The 26716-nt window shown below is 32.0% G+C and overlaps 2 protein-coding genes across 3 annotated transcripts in view; one reads left to right on the top strand and one right to left on the bottom strand.

Moving 5' to 3' along the window:
* Positions 1-11844, top strand: part of LOC145248007 (ciliary microtubule associated protein 1A-like) — a 95715-nt gene extending 83871 nt beyond the window's left edge. For both annotated transcript variants that reach the window (XM_080109697.1, XM_080109698.1), the window contains exon 6: positions 11753-11844. The gene's annotated coding sequence lies outside the window, so the exon portion shown is untranslated. The remainder of the gene's footprint in view (positions 1-11752) is intronic.
* Positions 4241-26464, bottom strand: LOC145247816 (uncharacterized). The gene is made up of 4 exons (XM_080109446.1): positions 24919-26464; positions 23528-24797; positions 8612-8805; positions 4241-4251 (listed from the first exon to the last, which is right to left on the bottom strand). The coding sequence occupies exons 1-4, from the start codon at positions 26462-26464 to the stop codon at positions 4241-4243; spliced, it is 3021 nt and encodes a 1006-aa protein (XP_079965572.1).
* Positions 26465-26716: the final 252 nt, after the last annotated feature.

Here is a 26716-nt window from a genome sequence, read left to right as displayed (position 1 = left end):
TTTAACAGGTCAATTACCGAGAAATTATTCCTTAATTTTCGTAATATGCAATGGTATAGTCAGAACACTGCTGAGCTAGAGGAATCTAACCTCGATGAAAACATCCATAAAAATGCACTTAAAAAATACAAACAGATATCACATGGACCGCTGGTAAATATAAAAATATGAGTACTAGTAATTCAATTTTAGGTGAAAATAATTAAAATATAAAGTGATTAAAAAGAATGTAATTTATTTTTTCAAGTTTCACTTAAAAAAAAAAAATCAGAAACATGTCATTTTATTTTTTCTCAATTTCACTTAAAAAATATAAAGCATATCATTTAATTTTTTCCGATTTCACTTCAAAAAACAAAAAACAAAAAACATATTATTTTTCCCAATTTTACGTAAAAACTAACACAAAAACATTATTTTCACATTTTCACTTACAAAAAACAAACACAAAATATGTCACATTTTTCCAATTTTGATTTAACAAAAACAACCACAAATACGTAATTTTTCCCAATTTCACTTAAAAAACAAACAGAAAAGCATGTCATTTTCTACCTAATTTCACTTAAAAACAAATAAAAACATGTCATTTTTCCATATTTCACTTAAAAAACAAACACAAAAACATATAATTTCATTTTATCCAAACTTCACTCAAAAACACACACACAAAAACATATAATTTTTCCCCAATTTCACTTAAAAGAACAAACATAAATTTGTCTAAATTTTACTTCAAAAAACAAAAACATGGCATTTTATTTTTCCCAATTTCCCTTAAAAAACAAACACAAAACATGTAATTTTTATTTCTTAATTTCACTTAAAAACAAACACAAAAATATATAATTTTTTCCCAATGTCACTTTAAAAACAAAAAAAGAAAAACATGAATTTTATTGTTTCCCAATGTCACTTAAAGAAAGCAAAAACAAAAACATGTCATATTATTTTCTCCCAATGTCACTTAAAAAACAAACACGAAAGCACGTCATTTATTTTTTCCCCAATTACACCTAAAAAGCAAACAGAAAACATGGTATTTTCCCCAATTCAAATAAAAAAACACAGAACATGTCATTTTTTCCCAATTTCACCTAAAAAATAAACACAAAACGTAATTTTTCTCCAATTTCACTTTAAAAAAACAACCACAAAACATGTCATTTTATTTTTTCCAATTGTACTTAAAAACAAACACAAAACATGCCATTTATTATTTCCCAATTTTACCTAAAAAGTAAACAGAAAAAGATGGCATTTTTCCCTAATTAAAGTTAAAAAACAGAACACATGTCATTTTTTCCCAATTTCATTTAAAAAAACAAAACAAAAACGTATAATTTTTTCCCAATTTCACTTCAAAAAACAAACATAAAACATGTCATTTTATTTTTTCCTAATTTCACTTAATAAAACCATCACGAAAACATGTCACTTTATTTTTCCCAAATTTCCCAAACACAAAAACATGTCATTTTATTTTTTCTCAATTTCACTTAAAAAAAAAAACAAACACAAACAGATCTCATTTTCCCCAATTTCCCTTAAAAAACAAACACAAAAACATGTAATTTTTTCCCAATTTCATTTCTAAAATCAAACACAAAAACATTTCATTTTTGTCGATTTCACTTCAAAAAACAAACAAGATATCCTGTCATTTTTCCCAATTTCACTTAACAAAAGCAAACGCGAAAACATTATTTTATTTTTTCCAATTTTACTTCAAGACATTTCATTTTATTTTTCCAAGTTACACTTCAAAAAACAAACACAAAACGTATACTTTTCTCCCAATTTCACTGAAGAAAAAAAAAAGAAAAACATGTCACTTTTTCCTAACTTTACTTAAAAAACAAACACAAAAACATGTCATTTCATTTTTTCCAATTTCGCTTAAAAACACACAAAAATAAGGCCATTTCATTTTTTCCAATTTCACTTAAAAAACAAACACAAAAACCTTTCATTTTTCCCAATTTATCTTCAAAAGACAAACACAAAACGTGTCATTTTATTTTTCCAAATTACACATAAAAACAGACAGATAAACATGTCATTTTCTCCAATTTCACTTAAAAAAACAAACACAAAAACATGTCATCTTATTTTTTTTAGTTACACTTAAAAAACAAACGGAAAAACATTTCATTTTTATCCCAATGTTACTTTAAAAAACAAACATAAAAACATGTCATTTTATTTTTGCTAATTTCACTTCGGAAAAAAATACAAAAACATGTTATTTTTTCCCCAATTTTACTTAAAAACAAACACAAAAACATGTCAATTTTTTCTTAATTTCACTTAAGTAACAAACACAAAAAATGTCATTCTTTTCAAATTACACTTACAAAAAAACAAACACAAAAACGTCTTTTTCCCAATTACACTTAAAAAGCAACAAAAAACATTTTATTTTCCCATATTTAACTTTAAAAAACAAACACAAAACATGGCATTTTTCCCAATTTCACTTGCAAAAACAAACACAAAAACGTGCCATTTTTCCCAATTTCACTTAAAAAGCACAAAACACGTCTTTTTTACCTAAATTTCTCTTCGAAATACAAACACAAAACATGTGATTTTAAATTGTCCTACTTTTCCTTGAAAAACAAACACAAAACATGTGATTTTATTTTCTCCCAATTGCACTTAAAAAATACAAAAACATGTCATTTTTCCCCAATTTCAATTAAAAAAACAAACATAAAAACATGTCATTTTACCCAAAGGCACTTATAAAAAAAATACAGGGAATTTTATTTTTTTCCCAATTTTACTTAAAAAACAAACAACATGTCATTTCTTCCCAATGTCACTTAAAAACAAACACAGAAACATGTCATTTATTTTTTCCCAACTTTACTTAAAAAAGCAAAACGAAAAACATGGCATTTCTTTTCTCAATTTAAATTAAAAAAGAAAATACAAAACATGTCGCTTTTGTCCCAATATTACTTAAAAACAAATACCAAAACATGTCATTTTTCCCCAATTTCACTTAAAAAAACAAACCCGAAAAGATATAATTTTTTCCCAATCGCACTAAAAAAAACAACACAAAAGCATGTCATTTTTTCCAAATTTCATTTCCAAAAACAAACACAAAAACATTTCATTTTTTTTCAGTTTCACTTAAAAAAACAAACAGAATATCATGTCATTTTTTCCCAAATTCACTTAAGGAAACACACACAAAAACATGTCGTTTTATTTTTTCCAATTTTACTTTTTCAACATTTTACTTAAAAAACAAACACAAAAATATATCATTTTATTTTAGCAAATTTCACTTAAAAAATAAACAGAAAATATGTCATTTTCTCTAATTTCACTGAACAAAACACAAAAACATCTCACTTTTTCCTAATTTTACTTAAACACACACACACACACACACAAAACCATGTCATTTTATTTTTTCCTATTTCACTTAAAAGACAACCACAAAAACAGGACATTTTTTCCCAATTTCACATAAAAAAACAAACACAAAAACATGTCATTTTATTTTTACCAATTTCCCTTGAAAAAAAACAAGCACAAAAACCTGTCATTTTTTCCCAATTTCACTGGAAAAACAAACACAAGAACATGTCATTTTTTACCAATTTCACTTCTAAAACCAAACACAAAAACCTGTCATTTTATTTTTTCTAAATGTCACTAAAAACAAATACAAAACCCGGCCATTTTTCCCAATTTGACTTTAACAAAACAAACACAAACCCATGAAATTTTTCCCTAATTTCATGTAAAAAAACAAACACAAAAATATGTCATTTTTCCCAAATTTCACTGCAAAATACAAACACAAAAACATCATTTTTTCCATATTTGCCTTAAAAAACACAAACACAAAAATATGTCATTTTTTTCTAATTTCACGTCTGAAACGAACACCAAAATATGTTATTTTAGTTTTTCCTATTTTAACTTAATAAGCAAACAGAAAAACATGTATTTTTTTCCAATTTTACTTCAAAAATCCACACAAAAATATGCCGTTTTGCCCCAATTTGCCTTGATAAAACAAACACAAAAATATGTCATTTTATTTTTTCCCAATTTCCCTTGAAAAAAACAAACAAAAAACATATACTTTTATTTTTTATCAATTGCACTTAAAAAAACGCAAAAACATGTCATTTAATTTTTTTTCAATCTTACTTAAAAAACAAACACAAAAACGCCATTCTTTCCCAGTTCCAATTAAAAAAACATGTCATTTTCACAATGTCACTTAAAAACAAAAAAATGAAAACAGAGAATTTTATTTTTCCCCAATTTCATTTAAAAAAACAAATACAAAATATGTCATTTAATTTTTCCCCATTTTTCTTAAAAATAAACAAACACAAACACATGCAACTTTTTCCAATTTCACTTAAAAACAAACACAAAACATGTCATTTTTTTCCTAATTTCATTTAAAAAACAAACACGAAAACACATCCTTTTATTTTTCCCCTGTTTCACTTAAAAAATAAACACAAAAATATATCATTTTATTTTTTCCCAATTTTACTCTACAAAACAAACACAAAAACATGTAATTTTGTCCCAATTTCATTTCTAAACACAAACACAAAAACATTTCACTGTTTTCAGTTTCACTAAAAAGCAAACACAATATCATGGCGTTCTTCCTAATTTCACTTAAAATAACAAACACAAAAATATGTTCTTTTATTGTTTCCAATTTTACTTCAAAAAACAAATACAAAAACATGTCATTTTATTTTTTCCAATTTTACCTTACAAAACAAACACAAAAACATGTCATTTTATGTTTTCCAATTTCCCCTAAAAATAAACAACCACAAAAACATCTCATTTTCCCCCACTTTCACTTAAACTAACAAACACAAATCATGTCATTTTATTTTTTCCCAATTACACCTCAAAAACCAAACAGAAAGCATGCCAATGTTTTCCAAATTTCACTTAAAAAACAAAAACATGACATTTTTTTCTCATTTCACTTCGAAAAATTAACACAAAACATGTTATTTTGTTCCAATTTTACTTTAAAACTAACATAAAAACATGTCATTCTGTCATAATTTCACAGAAAAAACAAACAAACAGAAAAACATGTAATTTTTTTCTCAATTTCACTTCAAAAATCAAACACAAAAACATATCATTTTATTTTTCCCACAATTTTCCTTAAAAAAAAACAATCACTAAAACGTCATTTCTTCCCACTTTCACTTAAAAAAACAAACACAAAAACATGTAATTTTATTTTTTCTAAATGTAACTTAAAAATACAAACACAAAACATGGCATTTTTTCCAATTTCACTTTAACAAAAACAAACACAAACATATGTCAGTTTTATCCCAATTACAATTAAAAAAACAGACACAAAACTGTGTTATTTTTTCCAATTCCACTTAAAAATAAACAGAAAAATATTTCATTTTCCCCAATCTCAATTAAAAAAACAAGCACGAAACATGTCATTTTATTTTACCCAACTTTACTTTACAAAACAAACTTAAAAACATGTCATTTCATTTTTTCCCAATTTTACTTCAAAAAACAAAAACAAAAACATGTCATTTTATTTTTTCCAATTTCACTTACAAAAACAAACACAAAATATGTAATTTTTCCCAATTTCATTTTTAAACATAAACAATAAAACATTTCATTTTTTTCATTTATACTTCAAAAAAACAAATACAATATCATGTCATTTTTTCCGAATTTCACTTAAAAACAAACACAAAAACATTTCATTTTATTGTTTCCAATTTTACTTCAAAAACAAACACAAAAACATGTCATTTTATTTTTTACCAATTACTTAAAAAACAAACAGAAAGTATGTAATTTTTTCCAATTTCACTTGAAAAACAAACACAAAACATGATATTTTATTTTTTCTCATTTCACTTCGAAAAAACACAAAAACATGTTATTTTTCCCAATTTAACTTAAAAAAACGAACACAAAAACATGTCATTTTATTTTTCCCAATTTCACTTAAAAAAACACAAAAACATGTCATTTTATTTTTCCCCAATTTCCCTAAAACCCCCCACAAAAACGTCATTTTCCCACATATCACTTCAAAAATAAACACACAAAGCATGTCATTTTATTTTTCCCTATTACACTTAAAAAACAAACACAAAAACATGCTATTTTTTTCCCAAATTTCACTTAAAAAAACAAACCAATTTCACAAAGAAATTAACACAAAACACGTCATTTTCTTTCCAATATCACTTCAAAAAACAAACACCAAAATATGTGATTTTTTTCCTTACTTAACTTAAAAAACAAACAAACATAAAAACACGTCATTTTATTTTTTTCCCAATTTTACTTAAAAAACAAGCACAATATCATGTCGTTTTCCCCAAAATTTTACTTAAAAAACAAACACAAAAACATATCATTAATTTCCCAATTTCACTTAAAAACAAACAAAAACATTTCATTTTATTTTTTTCTAATTAGACTTAAAACACACCCCAAAACGTGTCATTTTTCCCTATTTCATTTAAAAAACAAAAAAACAGGTCATTTTTCCCTATTTCATTTAAAAAACAAAAAAACAGGTCATTTTTCCCAATTTCACTTAAAAAACAATAAAAACATTTTATTTTTTCCCCAATTTAACTTCAAAAAACAAACACAAATCATGTTATTTTTTCCAAATTTAACTTAAAAACAAATACAAAACATGTCATTTTTCCCAATTTCACTTGAAAAAACAAACCAATTTCGCTAAAAAACAAACACAAAACGTCATTTTCTTCCCAATTTCACTTCAAAAACAAAACACTAAAATATGTGATGTTTTCCTTATTTAACTTAAAAAAAACAAACATAAAACACGTCATTTTATTTTTTCCCAATGTCACTTAAAAAATCAAACATAATATCATGTCATTTCCCCACCTCCAATTTTACTTGAAAAAACAAGCACAAAAACATGTCATTAATTTCCCAATTTCACTTAAAAAACATTATTTTATTCTAATTAGACTTAAAACACACACAAAAACATATAATTTTTTTCCCAATTTCACGTAAAAAAACAATCCAAAACAAGTCATTTTTTTTCAAATTTCACTAAAAAAAAAAATAAACGCATTTCATTTGTTCCCAATTTCACTTCCAAAAACAAACACAAATCATGTCATTTCTTTTCCAAATTTAACTTAAAAAACAAACACAAAAACATGTCATTTTTTCCCAATTTCACTTGAAAAAACCAATTTCACTAAAAAAACAAACATAAAACACGTCATTTTCTTCCCAATTTCACTTCTAAAAACAAACAAATGTGATGTTTTCCTTAATTAACTTAAAAAAAAAATAAACATAAAACAGGTCATTTTATTTTTTTCCAATTTCACTTAAAAAAGACACACAATATCGTGCCATTTTTCCCCAAGAAACAAACACAAAAACTTGTCATAAATTTCACAGTTTCAATTAAAAACAAACACAAAACATATCATTTTATTTTTTAGACTTAAAACACGCACAAAACATGTCATTTTTTCCAATTTCACTTAAAAAATCATAAAAACATTTTATTTTTTTCCAATTTTACTTAAAAAACAAACACAAAACATGTCATTCATTCCCCTGATTTCCCTTAAAAACAAACACAAAGACATATGATTTTTTCTCCCAATTTTACTTCAAGAAACAACACAAAAATATATCATTTATCCCTATCTACTTAAAAAAACAAACAAAAACATGTCATTTTTCCCCAATTCCACTTAAAAAACAAACACAAAACATATCATTTTATTGTTTCCAATTTTACTTCAAAAACTAATACAAAAACATGCCATTTTTTTTAATTTCACTTAAAAAAACGAATACAAAACATGTCATTTTTTCCAAATTCACTTAAAAAAACGAATACAAAACATGTAATTTTCCCCCGATTTCACTTAAAAAACAAACACAAGAACATGTCATTTTTCCTAATTTCACTTAAAAAACTAACGCGAAATATTTCATTTTTTCCTAATTTCATTTAAGAAAACAAACACAAAAACATGTCATTTTTTCACAATTGCACTTAAAAAATAAACACAAAAACTTCACTTAAAAAACAAACAAACCAAAACATGTCATTTTTTCCAATTTAACTTAAAAAAACAAGCACAAACACATGTTATTTTATTTTTTCCCAATTTTATTTAAAAAAACAAACACAAAAGCATGTCATTTTTTTCCAAATTTCACAAAAACATGTCATTTTTTTCCCAATTTCACTTAAAAAAAAACAAACGCAAAAACATGTAATTTTATTTTTTTCTATAATTCAATTAAAAAGCAAACACAAAACATGTCATTTTATTTTTTCCATATTTCACTTAAGAAAAAAACAAACACAAAAATATGTCTGTTTTCCAAATTTCACTTAAAAAAACAAACACAACGTAATTTCTCCCCCAGTTTAATTTAAAAAAAACATACACAAAAACATTTAATCTAGATGGCACTAGTCTGGTGCACTGCCGCGTCTGCAGTGGCTGTAAAGTTGAAGCTAGAGTTGCATCTCCTGAGACAGGTCTAGGCGGGTTATTAGGAGGCTTTTTATTTGCCCAGTTACCAGGGTCCCCAACTCTCGGTGTTGCAGACAAAGTCTGACGGAAAGAGAAGTTAATACGGTCGGACCCAGCGCAGTTGTAAGAGTTGTCAGAAAGGTGTTGCAGTGCTTCATTATCCGCGTATCGGGACTCCAAACCGGATTTTTTGTAAGGGCTTTCTCCCATAGCAAGATATTTACAAGGCGGTATAACTTTTCTACAATTCAAATTCGAAATAATTCAATTTTAATGAACAAATATATCTGTTAAAAATGTCTTAGACCTGTCTGATCTTAAAAAAACCCTAAAAATTTAAATTACCATATAAACTGCTTTTAAACAGTAGATTTTCTATATATTTTCGTACATGTGCACAACCGGCGCCTAGAATGTATTGGACTTTAAAACCTCAACCTCGAAATCCATCTGAAGAGGCGTCAAGTCTTAACACCAGCATGGCACGAAAGATCTCAAAAACACACTTCTTGAAAAAGAATCCCTCATTATAAGAATTCGAAAGAATTTAATTTTATTGAACAACAAATATGTTTATTAAAAAGAATTCTTGCACTTATCCAGTCTTAAAAAAACATTTAAATATAAATTACCATATACAGTGCTTTTAAAAGAGTGAACTTTCTCTCTCTCTCTCTCTCTCTCTCTATATATATATATATATATATATATATATATAGAGAGAGAGAGAGAGAGATAGATAGATAGATAGATAGATAAATTATTATTCAATGGGTCAGGGGTTGTCTAGTATAATACAGAAACTAGTGTTATTTAAAGAAATACAGAAAGCAAGAGAGTTGTATGCTCAGTCCTTCAAGTCCAAGGTAGCTTAGCAGCGACTTGGTTCCCACCAGTTTTGGTAAGTAGCAAACAGAATCCTCAAGAGAAGTGTGTGCTCTATCCCAACTATCAGCAATGGACCTTAGGTAATCTCGTCAGCATCAGACAAAGTCAATCTCTTTGCCAAGAACTTTGCAGGTAATATTATCTTTACGACAAAGGCCACCAACCCCTAGTATTTCCTTGTATATCAGGAAAAATGCTATGTGACATACAAATATCTGTATGTGATTTTGCCAAGCTAAGCAAAAACATTGATTCCAGTAAGGCAACGGGCCCTGACGGCATTCCAATTATAGTGCTCAAAAGGCCTCAACCGGAACTAGCGCCCATACTTACAAAGTTATTTAAGCGTTGTCTTAAGGAGAAATGCTTCCCAACACCTTGCAAAATCTAATCAGTATGTCCTGTATTTAAGAATTTAGGTGATCGCTCATCTTCCTCTCAGTACAGACAAACAAGTCTTCTATGCATAATGAATAAGCTGCTGGAATCTGTGTTAAATAAAGAAGTAGTCAACCATCTCAGCAAAAATAAGCTTCTTAGTGACACGCAATATGGTTTCTGTTCTGCTAGATCTACAGCTGATGTGCTTACATTTATATCATAAGATTAGCGAATCTCTCGACGGAGGCTTAATCTCAAGCTCTTGGCATATCAAATGCCTTTGATACGGTATGTCATAAAGGTCTACTTCACAGGATCTTCAGTCATGTTATAGCTGGAAATGTCTTCTCAACTATTAAATCTTTTCTTTCTGATAGGTTCTTAAGAGTAGTGGTTGATGGGAAGAAATCAAAAGCTCTCAGTATTAATGCTGGAGTCCCTCAGGGGTCCATCCTGGGTCCAACTCTCTTCCTGATCTACCTCAATGATCTTTCAAACCACATCCTTAGATCATTCGTAGACATTTATGCTGACGAAACTACCATCTATGATAGTACTTCGAAGACCGTAAACGACCAAGTTCTTTCTGACTCTCTCTTCTCTGATCTTGAACACGTGGTAAAATGGGGAAACAGTGGCTGGTTACTTTAATACATCTAAAACGAAGCTTATATCCTTACATCATGAACGCTCTGCTGCCCATCTGGTATCAATTGGAATGAATGACTTTCGTCTTGGGGAGGCTTCATGTTTTGACTTCTGAGCTTGACCTTTACTCCTGATCTGAAATGGAACATATCAAATCCATTGCGAAAGTCGCTGGAAAAATGGTGTGATCCTTCTACCGCGCCAGTAGATATCTCACTTCTGATGGAATTCTCTACCTATATAAAAGTCAGGTTCGGCCAACGATGGAGTACTGTTGCCACATCTGGGCAGGAGCTGCTAGAAGCAGCTTATCCTGTCTTGACAGAGTTCAAAATAGACTTCTTAGCTTAGTGGTGGCGTCCCTATTCTCTTCCCTGCAACCTCTTTCCCACAGAAGAGACGTAGCGGGCATATCCCTGCATTGTCGTTACTTTCATGGTAGGTGCTCATCTGAACTTCAATCTATGGTGCCCCTTCACCAAACTTTCACGGAAAACACTCGTCTAGCCAGAACCACTATCAACAATTTCCCACATTCTTTATCTGTGCCTACACCTAAACGTAGATTCCATGAACAGGCTTCTTTCTTAGAACTGCTCGCCTGCGGAACTCTATTCAATTTGCCTGCTTTCCAGCTGACTACAATCTGATTGTCTTCAAGTCCAACGTGAACAAGTTTTTATTGAACCATCCACTAAGTAATCCAAGTTATAAAATTTCCCCTAATGTTTACTACGCTAAAATCACAATGATAAATGTATACCCATTAACCCTTATCCCTGAGTGCCTCCTGGGCCTTGATAAATGGTGACCCCCATGTAAAAAAAACCCAACAATTATCCTCGAAAAAGGGCGTATGGAACATGAGTGGAAACTTTGTAAAAATATAAATATTAACCTTGAAAAAAAAAATCCCCAAAAAACAAGAAATGGAGAAAAAGTAATTATTACATAATGATATTTTAATATAGTCAAATGAAGTTTTAAATAAGCAAGATGCTCATGAGTGGCTTTCGTTTGCTAGATTTTACATGTCTGCATTGTTTGATAAAGAGAAAAGGAATAATTTCTTTTTCTGGCGTGTTGGTTGTTTTCATAAGGGGAGATAACTTATAACGCAGCTAACTTATAACTGATTATTACAAAATACAAAAGAATAACATTGAATATATTTGTAAAAAGAAATACTTTTTTATATCTAAAAAAGAGAGTGTATTTTAAAAGCAACAATTTTCCCAAAGTATATACATTGTTTTTTTTCTATATTGCAGACTGTCAAGACCTTCACACGAAAAAAAGTTTCAATTGGATTTTTGGATTTTAAATTCGTCGAAGTAAAAAATAATAAAAAAAATTGTTTTTAGATTTTTTTTTAATTATTTTATTTATTAATTTTAATTAATTTTAAAATCTGATCCTGGGGACAAAAAGAAGAAAAATGGAAATACTATCAAAAATCGAAAGGGATAAATTTTTATATGAAAACAAGAAAAACAAATACAGCTTAACTACCTGCCATCACGCATTGACAACTGACGACGCTCAATCCCATCGCAATAAAAAACAAATATTAATATTGAAATACATTTTCGCTCGTTTAACAATTCTAAAATTTTGTGCTTTATTTGATCATAATTTTTTATTTGATCATAATTTTTTATTTGATCATAATTTTTTATTTGATCATAATTTTAAAAATCCTTTCTTCGATTTATTGTATTCCTCTCTTCTTTCCCCTTTCTATATTGCCACATATTCTCTTTCCCTTTCTTATTCTATTTTTGTTCCTGTCGTTCGTGTATTTTTTTTTATTTCTTCCTCTGTATTTATTTCATTGACTTCATTAATCCTTTATGTATTTCTCTACTCTAATCATTCTCTCTCAATATATATATATATATATATATATATATATATATATATATATATATATATATATATATTTATATAATTATAGTTCTATAATTATATTTATACATATATATATTTAAATATATATTTATATATATATTTATATATATATATTTAAATATATATATTGTTATATATATATCTATATATACATATTCTCTCTCAATATATATATATATATTTATTTATATAATTATAGTTCTATAATTATATTTATACATATATATATTTAAATATATATATTTATATATATATTTATATATATATATTTAAATATATATATTGTTATATATATATCTATATATACATATTTATATTTATATATTTATATATATATTTTTATATATATATATTTATATATATATATATATTTATATATATATATGACTTTTTTTGCATAACTGATTCTGTGTTTACCCCCTCTCCTCATGCGTATATTTCCTTATAATTTATCTATATATACATCCCAGTCTTTTATGTATGTATCTATGTATGTATGTATGTATCTATCTATCTATCTATCTATTCCAGTCTTTAATCTGCGTCTACCTATCTTTTGTTCTTTCTTTCTTTTGATCTATCGATTTATTTATTGTTTTGCAGTGTCATATTCTAAAATAGTTACCTCGTATTGTAACGAATATCTCATAACTAATCTTTTACTTATTACGTAGGGGTATATCATGTGATACTCCAACCTGTGATAATGCCGACCTATAGATTTTAATCAAGGACTTTTTGTATACTGTCTCATATTTCTCATGCACATTTTCGAATGCTTTCGAACCTCATTTTCACAAAAGCAAACAAGAAATATTACACGGTTTTCACGTGCAAAATCGCGCAAAAGTTGAGAAATCTGCGATGAAAATGGCATCTCGTAGAACCTGACAATCTGTCATTATTGGTGCAATGCATGCTGGCAATGAAATCGACGAGTTGATTTCGAACCCAATGTATGCATCTTCTTATGATATTTGTAAAAAATAAAATAAATAAAATAAAAGAATAAAATTAAAAAAATAAAATAAATAAAAGTGCATTAAATAAAAAAGGTTGATATGCCATAAAACAAAGCCGCTCCCTTCAAATAAAATGAAAATATTTTTTTATGTTATTTAAATTGAGATGAAGATCATTACTTTGTCTCTGTTATTGTACTGACATGTTTTCAATGTAAATCCAACACAAAATGAATATACAGTGCCGGCAAAAAGAAAATCCGCACTTTTTTCAAAAACTGTAAATTTAAGCTAATTTTAAGGTAACTGTTTAACCAACCTATACCCCAGTTGATTCGCCTTTTATGCCTCTATAATTTTCCCTGTTCATATCTGACTTTTAATTGAAATATTCTAGTGTTCACGTCAATTAAAAAAAAATAACTTCAAATTGAGGAGCCAAAAAAAAAAAAGTCCGCAGCAACAAATTCGCTTAAAACCAGCTTAAATTATCGCCCCTTAATCAGTTTAAAATATCCATCAACAGGCAACAAAGCATCTCTAATCGTAATTGTTGTTGTTCCAGGTTATACAACGTAACATTTAGTCCATATGCCGCGACTATTAGTATTGATCTTCAGTAGCTCCTTAATCCTAATCCTTTCTGGTTTAACCAATCGAGAAATCGGCCGCAGATTGAAATTTGATGAGAAAACGATACGAAAGACTGTGCAAAAACACAAAAACACCGGCAGTGTTCGTGATGCTCTCAAATCTTGTCGTACTAGAGTTACTTCTAACAGGGAAGACAATGCTATGAAGATCCGCAGCCTAAGGAACAGATTTGAAACGGCTCCCCAAATCCACCAACAGTGCAATCTTGTTAAAAAAGTGCTCTCTTTCTACTGTCAAGAACAGATTAAAACAATTTAATTTGCAAAGATATGCTGCAATATACAAGCCAATGATTTCTGTACATAACAGAAAGCGTCGTCTGGACTTCGTCAGATGCAATGAAGATCATGCCTCTTCATATTGGTCAAAAGTGCTTTTTAGCGCCGAAAGCGCGTTCAATAGGCAAGGCAGTGATGGTAGGTAGTACGACCGTCAGAGGAAAGACGAAAAATTTAATCCTAGGTGCTCAGTTTCAACGCTGCAAGGTGGTGGAGGTTCACTTTTGGTGTGGGCCATTAGTAATACCAATGGTCCAAGGCAAGAAATTCCCAAAAGATTGAAGGCTGTCAAATTGCAGAAGGGCTATGCTACTAAATATTAACTAGTTCATTGTGTTCCTGTTGTATTTGTGTTGCATTAATGTCGTAAAGTTACATTTAAATAACAATTTGCAATAATAATAACATTTTGCGGACTTTCTTTTTACCTCCTCAATTTGAAGTTATTTGTTTTAAATTGACGTGAACACTAGAATATTTCAATTAAAAGTAAAATACGAACAGGTCAAATTATAGATGATAAAAGGTCAATCAAATGAGGTATAGTTTGTTTAAACAGCTACATTAAATTTAGCTTACATTTACAATTTTTGAAAATATTACAAGTACGGACTTTTTTTTGCTGCATATATATATATATATATATATATATATATATATATATATATATATATATATATATATATATATCACGAAGTTAAGCAACGATGAGCCTGGCCAGTACCAGATGCATAACCGTCTGGGAAGACTAGCCGCTGTATATACCGCGCCGAGTCGTAGAAATTTCGAAGTTGGTATCCGGAGGCGCATTAATTCATTGGGAGAGATGCACCCCTGGTCTTCGTTGACATGCATCTAGGAGAACGAAAACTGATGTAAAAACCTGCAGTCAAGTATATGCTCTGTATTCTGGCAATCATTTTCACCGGCAAAGATTAACAGTAATACCCCAAAAAGTTGTTGGTTCTACACAAACCTTCACCACTATAAACAAATCATCTGTCTGGATTTCGGAACAATTTAGTTTGTTGTGGCAGAACCTAATACGTCAAATCGACGGGAGAATCTATTTTCTCGACGTATGACAAAGCTAAGTAGTCCAGCGGGTTCATGTCGACGGAGGAGAGGGGGTCCATTGAGAGATGGGTACAAAGTGGTAGCACTCCTTCTGAAGAAAAGCCTGGGTCTCTTTGGGCTTGTGGACCGGCGCCGAGTCCTTCTTCCACACCCAGGCTCTGCCAGCGGCCACATGATTGCACCAGCGGATCACCATACTCTTCAGTACATCCAGGTACACTTTGGTGTTGACTTTCAAGCCGAACTTAAACAGAAACATTCATATCGAACGCACTCCTGTTATCATAAAACTTACTGTTGACTTTATATGCCGCACCTTTCTGCTTGTGTGATAATAAAACTTCTCAAATGCATTTATGATGTTAAACTGTATAAGGTATTAACTTTTGTCAAAATCGCCTGTTTCTTCTTTCATAAGATTTTCTGATTATAGATTATCTGAGAATATTGTCAAATAGATAAAGTACATTTGTGTGAAATTTCATAAAAATCGGTCCAACCGTTGCCACGTATACAGGGAATGAACTCATACACACAAACAAAGTTCCTTATATATATATATATATATATATATATATATATATATATATATATATATATATATATATATATATATAGTTTTACCGAATTACAGCTCCTCACTGTAGCTTGATAGGTTAGTGCTTCAAGCCGACATCTAAACACATCTACTGTATTACGATGTCGCCAACAGGCTATAAGTAAATAAGATCTTAATGTGCATATAAACACTATTAGTAATCGAAGAATGCTTGTAGTTGGTGATTTCACTTAACACGGTGGTTCCACTGTCCATAGTCGTAACTACTACCGCGTAAATCCTTATTTAATTATAATTTTTTAACATAATTGATAAACGAAGCGTATATGCAAAGGGCAAGTAACTCTGTCGATGAATTTTCTCCATACTAACAATATTTGAAAATATATATTTAGAACTTTTTATACAGAGAGTGTCAACGCAACTCACTGGCGAAAAACAGTAAAAATAATAAAATAGCACTCATCGAAGGTGTTGCTAAAAGTTTTATTAGATTATTTTTAATTAAACATGCATCCGAAATATGATTCCGAATAACAAATCAACTCCTTATAAATCCGGTATTAAAACTGTTAGTTTCTTTTATAAATGAATAAATTAATAAAGTGATTTGAAAACGGATGAAATTCTCTTTGTTTTTCTTTTATGAATACCTTGTAAGGATTTAACACTGTATAGGCAATTTATCTATGTTCACAGATTTATTGTCATCTTTTTACCCGACAGAAACAACTGTGTATTTCTCGTTGGTACGAAAATAGTTGGCTAAGTTGGCAGTGACGTCTATTTCTAAAAGTGATTGTGAAGTGACTAGGTCTTATGCTAACATAGTATCTACTTTATTTCATATTTTTTAAACAAGTAAATAAATGTTGTTATGAAAGAAGTCAATGAAAAAAGTTATTGAAAATTCATGTGTCTTGACGGAAAAGGGTAACTTTGAAAGTTTTTGAGTCAAGACAAAGAAAATGGTAAAATCAGGACGATAAAATGTTTATTATCAATCCAATAATCCAAGCGAGGAATAGTTTATAATAGGAAGAGGTTATTATAATAGGAAGATTTGAAGTAAAGAAGTTGGAGATATCAGCACAGTTATTATTATTATCATTAGTAAGCTCATGTGCTGTAATATCGCCATCTTTGTAAGTTAAGTCTACATGCCGATGCCAAAAGCTAGAGGCTAAAGACAGGTTTAGTGTGCGCACCAAGAAAGAATTTTGGTTGTATTCAGAATGTCTATTAGGCTACTAACGGTCTTTGTGCTCACTGCTTGAAAAGCGTTGATAAGCTTCTTTGAATAAGATTTATGGACATGTGTTTGTCTTCAGGAGAAATATGTTTTTAATTGGTTAAATTCCGGTATAGGTTATCAATCGAAATTGAGTAGTTGATCCAATCATACAAGAAAATATCAAATGATTTTAGACATCGTTTTATTGTTGTGACTACTACTACTACTACTACTACTACTACTACTACTACTACTACTACTACTACTACTACTACAGGCGTAAAAGTTATATAATATCCAACATTTTTGCGACATTCCTTGTCTTTGCAGATGTAATAATGTAAGACAATAAAAATTAAAACGCAAGCAACTTATTTTCTCAATGGGGTCATGGTTTTAATGGTTTATTCTTTTAAACATTACATGAGTTTACTCTCGCCTATTCCTGTTTCGAAAAACAAAGCATCCGAACACAGAGAGAAAGAGAGAGCTTACAGGCCAACGTCACATAACGATTTTCTTTCTGTGACGTCATAAAATCACACGTCTTAATTTAGAATTAAAAAAATACTGGGATTTTCTTTTTAACCAACTTTACTCAGTTATTGGCATTAGTTTACCCGATTCTTTCTAGAATCATGTACTCACAGAAAGGACAACGTGAAGGTTGCCAACATCCATGAGTAAAAGTGATGCTACGGAATTAATTGGATACGATTACGCACGTTGAAAATAAATAAATAAACAATAGATTACTCAAATATGAAAACAGATTTTTTTTTTACATAGGCATCACCACTTATCAAGGCACCAGGGCCACTCGAGGGTAAGGGTTAAAGAGTGTACATTAGTCAATTGGACAATATAGTAATTTTCAGTAATGGGAATTCAGTAAATTTGTTAAATTAATGGGAACGGCTTCTCAAGAATTTGTTAACATTTGACTTGAACACAACCATATATTAGTCAGCTGGAAAGCAGGAAAATGGGAGACAGTTCTACAGGCGTGCACGTATAAGAAAGAAGCTTTGCTCGTCGAATCTACGTTTATATTTAGGCACAAATAAAGAGTGGGGGAATTATTGATAGTGTTTTCAGCTAGACGAGTGTTTATTGTGAAAGTTTAGCGATAGGGAACCACAGATTAAAGCTCAGTCGAGCACTTGCCATGAAAATAACGATAAAGCAAAGACAAACTCGCAACATCTCTTCTGTGAGATAGAGGTTGCACGGAAGAAAAAAAGGACATCTCCTATGAGGCTACGAAGTCTATTTTGAACTCTATCAAGGCAGGATAAGTCCTTTCTAGCAGCTCCTGCCCAGATGTGGCAACAGTACTCCATGCTTGGACCTAGCTCTTATATAGATAGAGAATTGCATCAGCAGTGAGATATCTACTGGATCGAAGGAAGGATCCCATCATTTTTCCAGCAGCCTTGACAACAGATTTGATGTACGTGTTCCATTTCAGATCAGGAGTAAGGTCAAGCCCAGAAACTTGTCAAAACATGAGGCCTCCACAAGACGAGAGCCATTCATTCCAATTGATACCAGATGGGGATCAGAGCGCTGATGATGTAAAGATAGAAGCTTCGTTTTAGATGCATTAAAAGTAACCAGACACTTTTTTCGCCATTGTACCACGTGCTCAAGATCAGAGGAGAAAGAATCGGAGACAACTTAGTCGTTTACGGTCTTAGATGTTGTCGCTGCGCAGTGGAAACGTGCTGGGCCCATAACCCAGAAGTCCGTAGATCGGAACTACGCTCTGCTGCCAGGTAAAAATATTTTTCTCTGTGGAACTGTCTACTGCAAACAAGTCACCTCTCAAAACTTGTTTAGAACAACGAACCATCGGAAACTGTTCTGTCTACTGCAAACCAGTCACCTATCAAGAATTGTTTAAAACACCGAACCATCTGAAACTTTTATGAAACTAAACATGGCTTACACTTCTAGAGATGTGCTACCATAGATGGTAGTGTCGTCAGCGTAAATGTCTACGAATGATGTAAGGGTGTGATTTGGAAGATCATTAATGTAGATCAGGAAAAGGGTTGGGCTCAGGATGAAACCCTGAGAGACTCTAGCATTAATACTGTGAGCTTCTGATTTTTGCCCATCAACTATTACTCTTAAGAACCTATCAGAGAGAAATGATTTTATAATTGAGAAGACATTTCCAGCTATACAATAGCTGGAGATCTTGTGAAGTAAACCTTTATGCCATATCCTATCAAAGACTTTTGAGATGCCAAGAGCAATTGCCATAGAAAGGTTGCCTCCGTCGAGAGATTCGCTAATCCTATGAGATATAACTGTAAGCAAATCTGCTGTAGATCTAGCAGAACAGAAACCATATTGCGTGTCACTAAGAAGGTTATTTTTGCTGAGATGGTTGACTACTTCTTTATTTAACACAGATTCCAGCAACTTACTCATGATGCATAGGAGACTTATTGGCCTGTACTGAGAGGGAGATGAGCGATCACCTAAATTCTTAAATACAGGGCAAACTGATGAGATTTTCCAGGGTGATGGGAAGCAATTCTGCTTAAGACAATGTTTAAACAGTTTTGTAAGGATGGGCGCTAGTTCTGGTTGAAGTTTTTTGAGCACTATAAATAGAATACCGCCAGGGCCGGTTGGTTTACTGGAATCAAGGTTTTCAGATGGATTTATTTTTTACTAAGAATAACACATAATCAAGGCTAAAAGTCTACGCGAGGATAACGTTTAATTAGTTTTGGCAGGTGGACGGTGAGGCAAGACCGTGATGATTGGTTACGATGAATGAAATTGCTACATCATTTTTTTTACTTAAGAAGACGGCTCAACAAGAACGCGTTTACATTTGACTTTTAATGACTATGTTGTAGAGAGTTGAGGAACAGCCCGCGGTACTGTGTTCTACAGACAGATGGTTCTAGGAAATATATTCTGCTAAGGGAAGCTCCGTTTAGTTTTATGTACACAAAGGGAGAAAGAAAAAAATTAACAGTGGCTGTAGCTAGACTCGTTTTTGTTGTGAACATTTAAAGAGAGAGTTATACATTGGTCTTCGTTTATATATATATATATATATATATATATGTATATATGTATATATATATATATATATATATATATATATTACGTACTTTGTTTACATGTTTACTAGCAAATTATTACCTAGTATATCACTACCTACAGTCCCCCCCCCTCCAAAAAGAGAGAAGATACCTCCTAGGAAAATGCTATTATGACAAAGAAAGATATACTATACTATCCCCAAAAGATGAGTAAATATATGGAAATTATGTCTACTTGCAACAGAACATACTATATTACCTTTCCTTAAATAGTGGATGTAATGCCTGGGCGTATTGTATCATGACAACAGAACAAATAATACACTATCCTCCTGAACTGAGTATTAAAAATACTCAAATTAACAGAACTGATAGTATAGCTTCGGTTAAAAACAACAACAAAAAAGGATTCCCACTCTCCATTAGTGCTGCACACACGCTCAAGCAGATATTCTTACATTTTACTTAATTGTAATGGTTTCTAACTTATTTCTTGTTGATAAGCTTAAACAAAAAAAGAATTATCTGGACTGAAAAAAAGAAGTAAAATTCTTGAAATAAATAAAACAGTAAATGTGTGTGCGTGTGTATGCGTGTTTGTGTGAAAATATTTAACCGATAAACTCTTAAACTACTGATCAGATAACACTGAAATTAACAGAAAATGCTAATGGTTTCTTCTCTGTGATGTATATAATCCCGCTATACACACTGCTATCCCGACATATATATAAGACGTGAGTTACTGTGCTAAAAAGAAAGATATCCACAGAGACGGCTTAAGCAGACTTAATATATAAGTTGGCATTGTACGCTCTCACCATCACTATAAGAATTTCCATTGACGATCAAATCTTGCACAGCTGTCCCTGCTGAGTGTCTACTATAAAAGAGACAATTATCTCCCTAGATTGGAAGTTTATCGTAAGATAACGTATTGTAAACGCATATTTAAAGAAAAGGGGCACAGTACCGCACTAATTCTACTTCCTATAAGACTAAGTTGATTAAGATAAGAAATTATCAACTGAAAGACCACACACTTTGGTGAATGATTATAAATATTTTTTTTATTTGCCATTTCTCCTCTTTATCTTTTTCTACTCTTTCTTCTCCCTTTATCTTGCTCTCCGTTACCATCTTTTCCCCTTTTTCCTAACTTTTACTTGTCTTCTGCACAAATGCTTCTATTATCATTCTCTTAATATTTGTGTTATTTTTTGACGTCATGAAATGTGCACAGTAATAAACAAGATCGACAGAGTTGAAAGTAATCTATATAAATAAAACAGTAGACGTATGTGTGTGTGTAAATATCTAACAGGTAAACTATTAAACCATTGGTCACATAACACTGAAATTCCCAGGAAATAATAATTCCTGCACTAAGAGTGGTTTATAGCGAATAATTACTTTGCTTATATGCATGTATGTCGCATGCACACACTTCGGCAAATTAACATGTAAAATGTTCATTAAGCATTAGGTGATATTTTTTTCTGCGCATGCGCGTACATTTATTTTTTCTCAGGTTGGAACGCTCGGTTTTTTTTAATTTCAATTCTAATAACATCAACTCATTTTTTTATGGTTTTGTATTTAAAAAAAATCATGCGTACATTTTACTCGCGGTTTGAAATTTGTAAATATGAAAACAAACATATCTATCTTTTTTACGATCTCATTTTTACTTAATTCCATACATTGTTTTACGACGGAGAAGTGGGGGATGACACACGGAATACGGAAAGTGCTGCAATAATAACGTTATTAGTTAGAAAGCCATTCTTAATATAGAGAGGGGAAAGTATTATTTAGACTATTCTGTACTTTCACCTTACAATTTATTAAATAAAAAACTGACATGTATTATCTCTGTTTTTGTTTAGTATTAAGTATCTGTTTCTCAATCCAATTTTTTTATTTGTTTATTGTAAAGCAAGTGTTGCATAATCACTAACTGCACTTTGAAATATTTATTTTTTGAGTAGCATGAATTTTAAATAAGGTGCTTCTGCAGTGTAGTACACATATTTAAAAAAAATACAAACAATTTATAATGAAATCATGTAGTTCGAAAAACTGCAAAGTCATTTTCCGGAAGTGACGTCATGTGTTGATGATATGAAGAAATTTTATTATCCACTTTGTCCCGTGGAAGTTAATTCTTCTTAAACAATTAATCGTTACTACTAACTCTGAAACTGAAGGAAAAAAATACAAACAAAAAGAGAAAAAATAGGAGAAACAGAATTTATTAACAAAGATATCTAAAGAAAAAGTAATGACCTCTATGGGCTGCCAAAAATGTCCATCTGGCTTACAAGCGTCTTGTCTTGTAGTAGTAACCAAAACGGGGGAGAGAGAGTGAAGGGAAATAGAAGGAAAGAGAGATAGAGAAGGAGGAAGAAGGGGGAAAAAAGGAGGGGATCACTTACTGGAAGCTTCTGGGCGCCCTTTTACGAAAGGAACATTTAGAAAGTTCGTTTCCTTGTTGGTTTTATTTTTGAGTTTGTGTTGTTTAAAGTTCCCTTTTTCTTTTTTTTTTCCTGGAAATTCGTTTTCGTAGTCCTTTCAGCAAGGTAGAAATTTCTTGAGGCTGGATATTCTGGTGTTTTCTGGTATCTTCGAAAACTTCCCTGCGGCGAATATTCTGTTCAAAACATCTATTATCTTTTCTCGATAATAGAATTAGTTTTCAAGTGTCTTAGAAAACTGGGTTCTTCTTTTCAACTTCTATTATCTTTTCTCGATAATAGTATTAGTTTTCAAGTGTCTTAGAAAACTAGGTTCTTCTGTTCAAAACTTCTATTATCTTTTCTCAATAATAGTATTAGTTTTCAAGTGTCTTAGAAAACTAGGTTCTTCTTTTCAACGAATTTAATGTCTCGTCAAGACAGAGTTGTACAACGCCTTAGTAAATTCCAGGCGTCCCTTTTTATCCGAGACCGACAGTTCGACCGTTCTGGTCCCCTCGAAGCCTTGTTCACAACTGACTATTTTAACTCAAAATATCACACACGTGCCTCAATTTAGCGCGAAAACGTCGCATCCAATCATCGGGCATAAGGGAGTCAGGTGACATAAAGAAAAAGGGGGAAGCCAGGGAAGGGGGTAGGAAAGGGGTTAAGAAGAAAGGAAGGAAGAACCGAAACAGGAGAAAGAAAAGGGAAAGAAAGATGGTGAAAGATAATTTCCACACTCTCCCTAAAAAGAAAAAAGACAAAAAGAAAAAATCCTCAAACAACAATCTAATACCAAACGTATTCTGGATTTCTTTCATTTAAAGGTTTAACAGACCTTACAGGCCTAGACTGAAAGTTTTCCCTGTCCCGACTAGTCCCCGAGCTCAGAGAATTGCCCTCTCCATCGTTAGAAGCTTGGTGAGAATGGGTTATGGAAAGTTCTAAAGGACACAAGTTCCTTAAGGAATGTTCCTGAGTGCTGCCATCACTCCTCCTGATTAAAGCTGACCGAACTAAGCTATCCGACCCAGAAGTTAGATTAACCACCCTTCCCAAGGACCAGTAAGGACGAGGCTTCATAGGGGTTTTTATCAAAACGACATCACCCAGCTTAATCATATTTTCAAAATCAGATTGGTAAAGATCCTGCGACAACTCCCTCAGACCCAAGAGATATTGTTCATACCATAGCCTTTTAAAACGATTCAAGAATTCATCTCTACATCCCAGACTCTCAATAAGATCTTCTTTACTAGGGGGGTTATTCAGGAAACAATCTTCTTCTAAGGACAAAAACACAGAGTTTTTATGGAAGGGATGCACAAAGGCATTAGGAGTAATCACCTCCAAGCCAGAGTCATCAGAGCAACGATAGGTCAAGGGCCGATCGTTAACAGATCCTTGCACATCTGACAGAACGGTCAAAAGTTGAAAATAACTTAACTTCCTACGTCCTATAGCCTTGAAAAGACAACTTTTAACAACTCGAATTAATCTTTCCCACACAGCACCGTACCAAGCAGAATATAAAGGTATCGTTTGGTGTTTGATAAGATGGGCATCAACTGTCCCTCTAAATTCGTCAGACAAATAAACCTGTTTAACAAGGTCACAACCCGCCACAAAGGACTTTGCATTATCCGAATAAATGTGAGAAGGGACCCCATAAAAATTGAAAAATCTCAAAAATGCCAAAACCACAGACTGAGTGGTCATATCAGGCAACAGTTCCAAGTGTATAGCTCGCACACTAAAACAGGTGAAGATTAAAATATACATCTTTTTAGTTTCATCACCTTCATGCACCCACAAGTGGCCAGTAAAATCGATCCCGGTGTGCAAGAACGGCTTAACTAAATTAACCCGATGCTTAGGCAAATTTGTAACCTTGGGATATCTAAAGGAAAGAGTGTTATATTTTTTGCAAACGACACAACAAGATATCACCGTTTTAATAGCTTGTCTAGCTTTGGGTATCCAAAATCCCAACATTCTGATTTTGCTAAGCGTAGCAGCAATTCCCAGATGCTTACACTTCAAATGACAATCCATGATTATCAAACTTGTAACATGACAAGACTTAGGAAGCAGAATAGGATGAAGGACTGCATCAGAAAAATAAGTAGATTTACCAATTCTACCTCGTGAGCGAACTCGTGAGCGAATCAATCCTTCATCATCCAAAAATAAATTAAATTTAGAAACCAAAGGGGGGGGGGGCTTCACCGCCATCAGATTTAGACAAATAATCCTTTTCCTTAGAAAGGAACAGTCCTTGTGTCATTCTGAGCAAGTACAATCTCGCCTTAATACTAGAGTCGAGAACAATACCTCTCATTTTTGATATAAATCGGAATACAGCAATCAAAACTCCAATGAGCTTCTTCAGCGAAGAAAATCTCTCTACTTCAATTATATAACTGCCCTGAAAGACAGGTTCACAACCAGTAACTGTACTGATCAACATCTGGCTAGCCGGATTAAGACAATTCAGGTCATAACTAGGCCAGATCAAGTTATCTCCTCTCAACCATTCAGGCCCGAATAACCAACGAGTAAAAATCATTTTAAATTTGTTCAGGGACATACCCCTCGTGACAAAGTCAGCAGGATTGTCATCAGTCTTCACATACTTAAACTTCACTGTCAAACCTTTATCACTAAGATTTTTTACCATCGCTTTTACATCTTTTAACCGGTTACGAGTGAATTGACATTTCGTATGGACATTGTCAGATAAAACCCAGGACAGTACTACCTGTGCATCTACAGCGATAATCACAGAACTGAGCACTTCCAAAGGGAGTATTTTCACCAGAACAGAAATGTGCTTCATGCATAAATATACCGCTAACAGCTCCAAGGTGGGTAAGGTTCTCTTAACAGAGGGAACAACCCTGGCTTTAGCGAATATCAGTCTGGCTTCTCCATGCTGATGTAAATATACCGCGATTCCATAGGCCAGGTTCGAGGCATCACAAAACACTATCAACATAGCGGAAGAATCGGAAGCTACGGAGTAACGGTCGAATTCAAGCTCCCCGATACGTACCAGAACCTTATACAACTTCTCCCAGTCAACCATAATGTCGGGTGGGACCGGCTGGTCCCAGGATACTTTCAACTTCCACAATTTACTAAGAAGGATCCTACCTTTAATAGTAACAGGGAGCATTAAGCCAAGGGGGTCAAAAACAGAGGAATTTACAGACAAAATATCCCTCTTAGAGGATACTGATCTTCCTTCAATGCAAGAACTTACTCGCATTTTGTCAGAGGAGGGGTTATACAAATAGCCCAATACCTTCTCAGTGTCAGAACCGTGGGAGGAGAGACTGTTATCTTGCAACATTCGCTTAGCAAGCACTTCATTGTTGCTACAGCAATTCCTCAAGGAAAATCCACCTTCCCCCATGACAGAAACAGCTTCCAAGTACAGCTGCATCAGAACTTCAGCAGAATTATGAGTTTTCACCAGATTGTCCACATAGAAGTGGCCCAAAAGCATCTCCCTGCAAGGACCAGGAGGGTATTTCTCCACATGATATCGAACCATGTAGCTCAGTATGAAAGGACTGGATACAAAGCCAAATATAAGAGTGTTGTATCTAAAGCAGATCAACTCATTACCCAATCTTAAAAAGAAGCAGAATCTATTTTTGTCACATTCGTCATTCAAACGAATCATTAAAAAGGCCTTCCGAATATCGGCCAGTAGAACATACTGGTTCATCCGAAACCGCAAAAGCAAATCCAGCATGTCAGTGCACATATTGACACCAGAATAAGCGCAGTCATTTAAAGAAGGTTTCCCACCGGTTCTCAAAGAACAATTGAAGACCGGTCTAATCTTGGTCGTGCACTGTAAATCCTGTTTTATCACCGGTCGATGAGGAATCCATACGTATTTGTTAAAATCGGAAGGAGTAACCACAATCCTTTAAATTATTCCTTCCTTTTCTTGATCTAAGAAGACCTGACAATAATCCTCGTACAACCCCTGTTCCGTCAGCTTCTTCGATAC

The sequence above is a fragment of the Euprymna scolopes genome, chromosome 26, assembly GCF_053919585.1.
Source record: "Euprymna scolopes isolate OS-2025 chromosome 26, ASM5391958v1, whole genome shotgun sequence".
Taxonomy (NCBI): domain Eukaryota; kingdom Metazoa; phylum Mollusca; class Cephalopoda; order Sepiida; family Sepiolidae; genus Euprymna; species Euprymna scolopes.
This window is presented reverse-complemented; position numbering and strand designations above follow the sequence as displayed.

What these genes read in the sequence shown, in the direction of transcription:
- LOC145247816 (XM_080109446.1), bottom strand. Translation starts at nt 26,464, where the DNA reads ATGTGCACTGACATGCTGGATTTGCTTTTGCGGTTTCGGATGAACCAG. An exon ending in TTTGTCTAAATCTGATGGCG is followed by an intron (nt 24,798 to 24,918) that starts GTGAAGCCCCCC and finishes TTTCTGATGCAG; the next exon opens with TCCTTCATCCTATTCTGCTT. An exon ending in TTTCAGTCTAGGCCTGTAAG is followed by an intron (nt 8,806 to 23,527) that starts GTCTGTTAAACC and finishes TTTGAATTGTAG; the next exon opens with AAAAGTTATACCGCCTTGTA.